The sequence below is a fragment of the Oryza brachyantha genome, chromosome 7 (genome assembly GCF_000231095.2).
Source record: "Oryza brachyantha chromosome 7, ObraRS2, whole genome shotgun sequence".
Taxonomy (NCBI): Eukaryota; Viridiplantae; Streptophyta; class Magnoliopsida; order Poales; family Poaceae; genus Oryza; species Oryza brachyantha.
Window position 1 is genome coordinate 4,493,032 of NC_023169.2, and position 9,978 is coordinate 4,503,009.

Here is a 9,978-nt window from a genome sequence, read left to right on the forward strand (position 1 = left end):
GCACTCATACATAGGTTTGCTATAACTATGTATATACATATATAGTTTTTGCTAAAATAAGACGTGACTCACAGGGTGCATCGTGAGTCAGGGTCTAAAAACATGTCAAATCACCTCTAAATTTTAATTCATACAGCTCAATACATTCTTCGTATCAAAATCTTATAGCACGCAAAAAATTTCTATTTTTGGAGACTTAAGTATCTGTTTGAGATTTTTAAAAATGACTATACAATATTAATAAAATAATCAATGTGTTACGTATCATTTTAAGAAATCTCAAACAAATACTTAAAAATGTTCAAAAAGGGAAAATTTTTGTGTGCTATAAGATTTAGATATTTAGAATCTATTAAGCCATATAAATCAGAATTTAGAGGCGATTTGATATGTTTTTTTGGCCCCGACTCACGGAGCAGCCCGTGAGTCGCGACTCACCGTAGCTAGACTCTCGATTTTTTTTAAGAAATAATATTATTTTAATAGAAAATCACAAACGTAGAGGTCATCCGAGAAAAATCACGAATTTGTCAAACGGAGGGAGTTCGACAGGGCCCTCCATAGGCCTGTTGAACTAGCGCAGTTCGACAGGGGGTTTCTATCGTAGTTAGACAGACCCTCATCAAAAAGGGACAGTTCGATAGGCCCTGTTGAACTGCAGTGTTGGCGATCTGGTCTGATATCCTCCTCAGTCAATTGTTGACCGTTCGATAAGGTCCTATCAAACTACGATAGTTCGACAGGACACTAAATTTACGATTTTCCATTAAAATAATATTAATTCTCAAAAAATTTCAGTCCAACAACCACAACCAAATATCCCGGCAGCCAAGGACTGTTCCACAGTCTACACTGCCACACTAATGTCCGGAGAAATCACAGTATGCACCCTGACAGGCACAGACTTCTCGAGAGAAATGAATGTCATGCAGCAAGGAAATGAAATACTCCGTACCAGATTAGCAACAAGGCATGAACAAATTTCTTCTAAACACTACAATGTAACAGTATCCATATCCCAAATGAACAACCACAACAGTAACTGACAAGTTTATGAAACCAACTATCCTGTAAAGTTTCTTTTTTTCCAACATCTACCACAACAGTGCGCAATGTTCTAGAGTAATTCACATCTGCCGCCAACTTGGGACTGGAAGAGGGATGGCAAGTATTGTTTTGATTGATCAGCTGAGTCAGCAATAGAGAGCCTGCAGCAGCTCCATGGTTTTATTGCCTACTTTTCTTGGAGCTGCTACAATCAGGGCACTTGTAGTGCTTTATGTGCTCTGCTTTCGCTGGAGTTATCCTAACACATTTGCCATGGAACCACCGCTCACAAATGTCGCACCCGATCCAAAACTCGGTCGAGTTGTAGCGGCCACCACAGGTTCCACAAAGGGTTTCACTGTGCTCTTCGTCATCGTCGTACCCATCATCAGCAACCGCTGGCCTCGAGTTTTTCGTGTGCACATCATTTGCACGCTGCATAACAAAGTCAGCTTTCAGTTTGTAAAGACTCAAATGGATACGGTTTGATAATATTTCAAGATGAAAAACCAATACAGTGTTTGTATGGCACCTTTGCCGAGTGCTTGGATTTGCTGCCATTGTCGGCACTAGACTTATTATCCCTTCCATGCTTCCGATCAGACAGAGCTTCAAGCACAGTCGGATGATCATTGATCAAACTAAATAAGCGTTTCCTGACAAACAAGAGAGCCACTATGTTGAATCCAGGAAAAGGATTTCATTAACCATTATGTGATACTTTCGGTTTCAAGAAAATAATGGAGGAAATTAAAATCATAATATGAACCTAACACACCAGTACATAATGTGATAGACTTATTATCCCTGGGCAGGATAGATATAATACGAAAACAATATAATCATGAAGTAATTGCAACAGATATGATAGAACTTGTAAATAGAAAGAAAATTATTATGAGGCCAAGAGGCAAACAACCCTCCTAAAGCAAATACAATGCTAAAAAAAGATTCCATTACCTGGTGAAGAAAAAAGATAGAAAGGGATTTTCCTAATAAGTTAAGTAGTCCATCATACCATATGAAACATTCTAACACAACAGATAAGCAATGAAACAACATCAACAAACATCACACTTTTTTATCAGATGATAATAAAATTGTTGCTGCTTTAATTCCATGTAAGACAAGAGTAAATGCTGGCAGGGCTGCAGAGTCTAGTACTCTGCTGTCCCTGATACAGTAACAGACACTAACACAAAACAGAAGATACTGCCAAGTTAAAATACAATGGAAATGGAAAGTATAGATGCAGGAAAATTGAAACTACAACGAAAGCATGCATAGACTACTACAACTGGCAAAATTATAGAACAATTAACTCACAAAGCCTCATGCCAGGAAAAATTGGAAAATGGCTGGCAATAGAAATACCAAGTTCCAGCAGGATTAAGTGAACAAACAAGTCTTCAAAATGGATATACAGAATAAATAAGCGATTTTTTGTTAAGAAAAAATTGCAACATCACAGAATTATGGCTGTCGTGGTGTGCACTGCAGTCAGTTACTCAAGTAGGCCAAATGCCCAAAGATCAAACTCCCTGCATTAATTGTCTTTTAGGAAATTCTTGCATTAAATATTAAAAACAACTTGCAGCCGATTAAGGATTCAACCTAACAGTAGTTCCAAACTTCCAATGACCCAAAAAACCTTCTATCTTCATTTTGCATGAAAAGACTCCATCTGATACATTGCATTTCAAGAATGTGGAATGTGTCACTGAGAAAAAAGAGGATGAACAACACATTTGCAGAACATGAGAAAAACGAGGATGAACACATTTGCAGAACTTGAAAACCCGACAGAGAAAGTCAATGACAGAAAGAAAATTATATTCATAAAGTTTTCTAAAGAAGGAACAGAGCAAACCCATGTGAAGCCTCGGTTTCTTCTTAGATGTTAATCTATTGTTAAGTTCAACAAAATGATGGTACTTGAACACTTGATTGTTTATCAGTTGCATTTGCTAAAACGTATTATCGATGTTTTGTACCAGCAGTAATAAAGGGGATGGCATATGCGATCGAACGTATGATGGTGCGTAGGAGACAAAACCTTCAAATACGAAGTAATACCCTACTCCTGTTGGCTAGCTTTTAGACATGTTAATTGGTGGGGTGTTGAATATTATCATGAATACCCTACCCCTTATGTACTGTCATGTTCGCATGTTCCATAAAACATAAAACCTTCAAAAACCTGAACTAAGGCATCCACACCCAAATTCCTAAAAAGCATTACCATGAAAGGTCAGCAATTGGCAACACTCAGGATTGTAACATGATATGAAAATTATGACAAACAGTGTCCTTTCAATGTACTGGGAAACATACAGAGCCTATCAGCCTCAAACCCCCCCCCCCCCCCCCCCCCCCCCCCCCCGCGCGCAACTTCTGACAAGGATGTGAAAGCTGAAAGGAAATTGCTGAGAAAACAAATTCCGAACGAAACACAAATTTCCAGACATCAAAGAAACATATTTAGAAGGTTTGTTAAGTAACCATCACCATGAAGAACACACTATTTGCAGTTTTATGGCAAACATAAATCAAATTCAGCAAAAATAAAAAGGAAAGTCAGAGAGAAATAAAGCAAACACAGTGTGAAACATGGCCCCCATCCACAGCAAAGAGGGGAAAAAAATAAATTGGGCTGAAGCAGGAGGAAGAAAGCACAAGAAACATGTGCAACAAGCGCAATCACACACATGCACCAGTCGAGCTGAAATAAAAAAATGCAATACATAAACCTTGCCCCCACGGGGCAAAGCATAAGAACGGAATTGCATTTACACCCACACGACAAGAACTCGATTCGGTTTGCAGTTTTGAACTACACCCATCCAATTGCAACATCAAAAGAAGTGATCTTCGCATCGGGGACAGTCAAATTCATCGGGATCTAATGGAAGCGTGCGGCCGTACCTCTCATTGCCGTTGAGGCGCGCCCCGAAGAAGAAGGCGACGGAGAGCAGCCACGAGTCGGAGTGGACGGCGACGAGCGAGAGCCAGTCCCGGCGGTGCATCCCGTCCCTGGCGAAGTTGATCCCGAGCGCCGGCTCCGGCAGCTCCGGCGGCACCTCCTCCGCCGGCAGCGCCACCTCCCACCGCCCGTTCGGGTGCCCGTACAGGCACAGATTCTCCTTCTCTGCTCACGCACCAAAACCCCCAAATCAATCAAACCCAACCCCCCCTCCACGAATTCTCCCTCGCCAGATCCGATCCGGTCGCGGTCTTACCTGGGTCGCAAAAGCCGTAGAACTCATCCACATCTGCACCACCACCACACGGAGCCCAAGCCCAAAAACCACCACGCGGGCGAGCGGCGGGCCACCGTCCCCTAGTTAGATCCAGCCAGACCATCGAGAGAGAGAGAGAGAGGAAGGTGTGGGGTGCTATTCTTTACCGACGGTGAGGGCGCGGACGAGGGCCGCGCGGCGGGCGGCGAAGTCCTTGAAGATGTCCTCGACGGTGCGGGGCGCGGGGGAGACGGGGGCGGCCATCTCCATCGGACGGTCGGCTGCGTGTCGGCGTCGGCGTCGGCGTCGGCGGCGGCGGCGGCGGCGGCGGCTCCGATGGGAGAGGGGCGCTCAGAGCGGCTCTGACACAAGCCGGGATTTAAGGCTCCGGGTGCTGCCGTCGGTCCACGAGGCGGGCGCAGTGGACCGACGGTGGGGGAGGCCGTGTGGGGCCCCTTGGTCAGTGCCGTGGCGCGTGGGGCTCGTGGTAGGCTGGGTCTGGGGAGATGCTGGGTGACGGGGCTCCGCGTGTGGGGCCGAGGGGTCGCTGACCTGGCACGTGGAGATCTTCTGCGGATGGTCTGGTGATATTAGGCTCCGATCGTTTTATATTTGTAAGAGCATCTCCAACAATTAACCACACAAGCAAGTCACCTAAAACAATTTTTTTGGGTTTTGCATCAAAAACAAGAGTCCAACCGCTCACTAAAACGTTTCTTGCTCCCCATCTCAGCCTAAAATTTTCGTAAATCTGAGTACACAGTGCGCACTCCCAATCTCATTTAGCGGGAAAACGATCGCATGTGAAAATTCCCTGGCGCCTTTTTTTTTTCTCGCGCCAAACTTGCGCCATCTCCGGTAAAGTTCGTCGCCGTCGAATCTGCCCCATCGCTGAAGTTCGTCGCCGGCGCCGTCCCATCCGGCGCCGCTCGCTCCGCTGAAGGCCAAAGGCGGCGGCGCCCTCTCTGCAACAGCCCGCCGCCGGCGCTGCCCTCTCCGGCGCACCCCGCGACCATCGGCGCCGCCCCCTCCGCTGCCGACCGCAGCCCGCTCGCTGAAGGCCGTGGCCGCCGGCGCCGCCCCTTTCGTCGTAGCCTGTCGCCGGCGCTGGCTGTTCCGCTGAAGACCATCGCCGCCGAGCGTTCCTCTGTCTGCTCCAGGTTGTTTTTCTAGAGTATAAGCGTGAGTGAGATTGAGGAATGGGAGCGTGGGAGAGAGAACGAACTGGATGATTCTTTAACCTTTTTAACGTGCTTCTGTTTTTTAGGTCAGACAATTAATTAAGAAGGGAAGGAGAAAGAATAGAGCAACGTGGCAATCAGAGAAACGAAAAATACCGTACACAGCAATGGCGGACAGCAGGCGGCGGCGACGTTCTGCAGGGGGGGGGGGGGGGGGGGGCGACGTCGTAGTAGACAGGGACGGCGACGTTAAAAAAAAAGGAGAACGATCTATCTTAACTAATTTAGTTGATGTGATCATCGAACTATTTTTAGGACTTGATTTTTGGATTGCTATTGGAGTAGGAGGTATTTTTTTAGACCCATTATTTTTTAAGAAGGCCTCCAAGATTTTTAGGATTTAGTTTTTAGCCCTCTATTGGAGATACTCTAACTGCTTATACAGGTATAGACTAAAATTTAAATTTTTATTCTTAATTTTGACTCGACTTTGTGATTTTTATTATGTTTTATTTTACAGCTTTTTGAGTCATAATACACACAAAGTATATAAATATTTTATCCATAAATTATTCATCATTTGCAAAAATACAGTTTTATTCTTTCTTCTAAAAAAGTGAAGCAATGGAAGCGTTAGTGTTTGTCTCATCCCCAGATCGCCTAAGCCATGCCCAACCCTCCAGTGTGGGTAGCTGTCTCAGACTACCAACTTAGAGTCGAGCCAACCTAGCGGCTAGGTTTGTGGCTCAAGCAAGCTCCTTGTGAGCTCTATATGCCACATGAGTCAGGGTGTGCTTGGCAGGCGTACCCATGGCTTGGCGGCTCGGAGACACGTGTTTGACAAGACATGGTCTCACAAGTGGCTTAGGTGTGGAGGAATCCCTAAATCGCCCTTCCGCTCCCTCCATATTTGCGCCCTCCCTGGTGTGTCCCTTGAGTGGTGGAGCTCTTAGGAATGAAGGAGCTTATGGCAATGTTTCTTCACTCTCTCACCATGTTCTGTACGCAACCTCCACCAAAAGTTGCTGGAGGTCCATCGTCTCGAACCAGATCTAGATGTCGATATTGGGTGATAGCTAATCCAGAGGTTGCAATGATGGGCAAAATCAATGGTATTACACAAATAAATAGGGCCTAAGGTTGGTAATGTGTTGTCTACCAATTTTTGTTTTTAGTTGGCCAATTTATATTCATCTGGCTGGTGCATCTAGATTGTTGGTAAATTCATTAATGTCACATTGTGTTTTACGTCAGTGCTTGGTTGAATCATTCAACTGATCCCATTAAAGGGAATGCTCGTAAAGGGGAGACTTACCGAAAGTAGATGGCAAACACCTATATTGCCACCAAATCGAAAGATCAAAATAGATAAATGGTGCAACGGAGGACCCACTGGCATGTGACAACCCATAAGGTTAATATTTTCGATGGCATCTATATTTAGCTCAAGAATACTTATGCTAGAGGTGGAAGTGGCTTTCAACTAAAGAATCAAACCTTAGAGTTTTACTAGTCCAGACCATGGCAACATTCATGTAGGTGGACTTGGGCACACTAGTATGAAACAAATTAGGACTATCCCAAATGGAATGATCACGTAGGTGGACATGGTCAAAGGAATGCAACACCTAATCTATAAATGAAGCCCCAATGGAGGCTCTTGCTACAATGCAAAGGCCTAAACAAGTGAAAAAAATGCAAGAAAGGGATGGATGCAACACCTAGAACTAAGATGAAAGATCTAGTGAACACTTTGGTGAACACTTTCACTGAATTTTATACAAAAGAATGATGTATTTGAATACCAATCATTGTCGCCATTGTAGAAGTGTAGTGTAGTAAATTATATGTTTGCATATGTCGTCTCTGCGGACCAAATTGATGAAAACATCAAGATTGGGCTCAACGTTAAACATGAAACATGAAATCGTTGACTAGCTCAACCAATAATGAAAGAGCAATTATGGCATGTAAGTTCACAATTTCTTTTATCCAACGATATATACACATCTTGTATATTTTCATGTTTATGTCAAAATTTTGAGCATATATACCTATTGGATGTAGCTCCCACGGTCTCGATATATATTATTTAATGCCCGAAAATCTTCCACCGCCCCAAGAGGCATGCTATTCAAATCAAGTTATGTCTTGAGAATAAGGACCTTGCTTGAGACAATTTTTACAATAATTCCTCTAGCGGCTCAAAAGAGGTGGGAAACTTATCAGTTTGATGTTAAATCAATTTTTCTCAATGGCTATCTTGAAGAAAAAATTTATGTTGAACAATCGTAAGGATTTTCAGTTCAATGAGGAGAAAATAATATATACAAACTTAAGAAGACTTGGTTATATGCATTAAAGCAAGTAGACATAGTGTGGTACAGTCAAATGAACAAGTATTTATTCAGAAAGGATTTGCTAAGCCTACTCAATATGTCAAGAAAGCATGTACGGTCATTTTTTATTGTATCACTCTATGTTGGTGGTTTGATGCATGAGTTTAAAATGTAACGGTTAATACATATCAAATGACTGATTTGGCATGCTTCACTATTTCTTGAGCATGAAAGTGCATCAAAGCAATGGAGTTATATTTATATCGTAAAGAAAATATGTGAAGAATATTTTGAAAAAAAATAAGACTGATAACTACAAGTCAGTTACAACCCCTTGTTGTCAAATGAAAATTAAAAGGCAAAATATAGAGCTAAAAAGATGGATACAACAATTTACATAAGTTTAGTTGAAAGTTTATTACATTTGACTGCAACATGACCAGATATTATATTTGTGACCAGTTTATTATCAAGGTACATGATTATTCCAAGTAAGTTAAATTTTACTACTGCAAAAAGAGTTTGTCGTATATTAAAGGGACCACATATTGTGGTATATGGTATAAGCCAATCAAAAAATCAAAATTAATTAGTATACCAATAGTGATTGGGTTGGATGTCTTAATGATATGAAGAGTACTTCTAGCTTCGCTTTCTTACCCGACTCAGGTATATGTTCCTAGTCTACAAAGAAACAAAATATTATTGATTTATGTTGAACCGAAGCTGAGTATGTGGCAGCATCAAGTAGTTTCATAAGTTCTTTACTTGAGAAGAATTATGGAAGATATAGGCAAGAAGTAGGATGAGCCTACACCAATTTACTATGACAGTAAGTCCGCAATTGCTATCAGTGAAAATCTGATCAGTCATGACACAGTTGTATTTGAGAAGCAGTTGATTGCCAGGAAATTAAATTGAAATTTTATCGAACAAATCAATAATTGGAAGACATATTTACCCAGGCTTTATAACGGAAAAATTCATCCATCATAGAGAGTTGATTAGAGTCTACAAGAAATGAATTAAGGGGGAGTTTGTTAGAGTTAATTCATTTTTGAATTTAGTAGACAAGACAGTAAACAATACTACTTCTGAACTATTCTAGAACCAACCATCAAAAGCTAGGTAGTAGTATTGCTACACAGTAAACTTGTCAAGTCTAGCCCTATCTAGTAGCTGCATGTAACTTGCAAGAGCTAGCAACTAGTAGTAGTACTATCTAGTTTATTGAAGAAGCTTCACCCAATTCCGGTTGAAAGGTTTATAAATAAGTGGTCAAGTGTATGTGCGAGTGATTGAGGTATCACTTAGTTGAATTATAGCACACCCTAGTTTCCTGTTTTCATAGCCCAAGACAATCTACTCTAATAAAATTTTAAATGTCTCTTGTTTAATAAAATATTTAAATCCAACATCTATGGTCTGGATGAACACCTTCTCCTTGGTGACCTTTGTCTCCAGCGGCAATGTGAGGCTCGATTCCTTGTCGTCGAGCATGACGCGGTAGGAGAATAGGCGGTCGTCGGTGCCTAAGATGTTGTGGTCGCGGTAGTTGAAGCCCGACCCATGAGTCCAACTCATCGTCGTAGTACATTGCATCCGCTGCTAATGAACGAATTTGTAAATACGCACGTTTTACGGTATAATATTAAGGGTTATTAAGTAGAAATCAAATGAATCATTGATTTGACCATTAGGCTATGTTGCTTATTGTGAATGACGATAACATTGAAAGGACTGAGATGTAATTTTGGAAATACTCTAGATCTTGAATTTTGAATCATTATGAATTAGACATCTATATATTCGACTATTCACGCTACTAAATTGCGACAACCAGAAGTACTTCGCTAGTCACAACCTGTCGCCGAGTCCCTACTGTGCCACAAGTCTTCGTTCTTAGTAGATGAAACGTGCTAAAAACTAGAGGCAACAATTCATGACTACTAGACTCGCGCAAAGAGTTGAATGATAGTGCCATATTGGTTCCTTCACTATCTTGTGTTGCACATTAGTACATATTATATTATTACACCTAACTCTCGAAGAGCATTAACACTTTTAATGGTACATTGATGTTATACGTAAAGAAGGCATCGTGGGCAAGCTAATTCCAATTGCCACAGAGAGAACCATTTTGGGTCAATGACCGAGCACAACCTAGCATTA

At 42.0% G+C, this 9,978-nt stretch overlaps 1 protein-coding gene across 1 annotated transcript; it reads right to left on the bottom strand.

Annotated features, from left to right (window-relative positions):
- Positions 1 to 884: 884 nt before the first annotated feature.
- On the bottom strand, positions 885 to 4,629 carry LOC102721176 (PHD finger protein ALFIN-LIKE 2). The gene is made up of 5 exons (XM_006657515.3): positions 4,454 to 4,629; positions 4,287 to 4,319; positions 3,973 to 4,195; positions 1,580 to 1,703; positions 885 to 1,482 (listed from the first exon to the last, which is right to left on the bottom strand). Exons 1-5 carry the CDS (start codon positions 4,554 to 4,556, stop codon positions 1,228 to 1,230), a joined length of 738 nt encoding a protein of 245 aa, XP_006657578.2. The 5' UTR covers positions 4,557 to 4,629; the 3' UTR covers positions 885 to 1,227.
- Between the last annotated feature and the right edge of the window lie 5,349 nt (positions 4,630 to 9,978).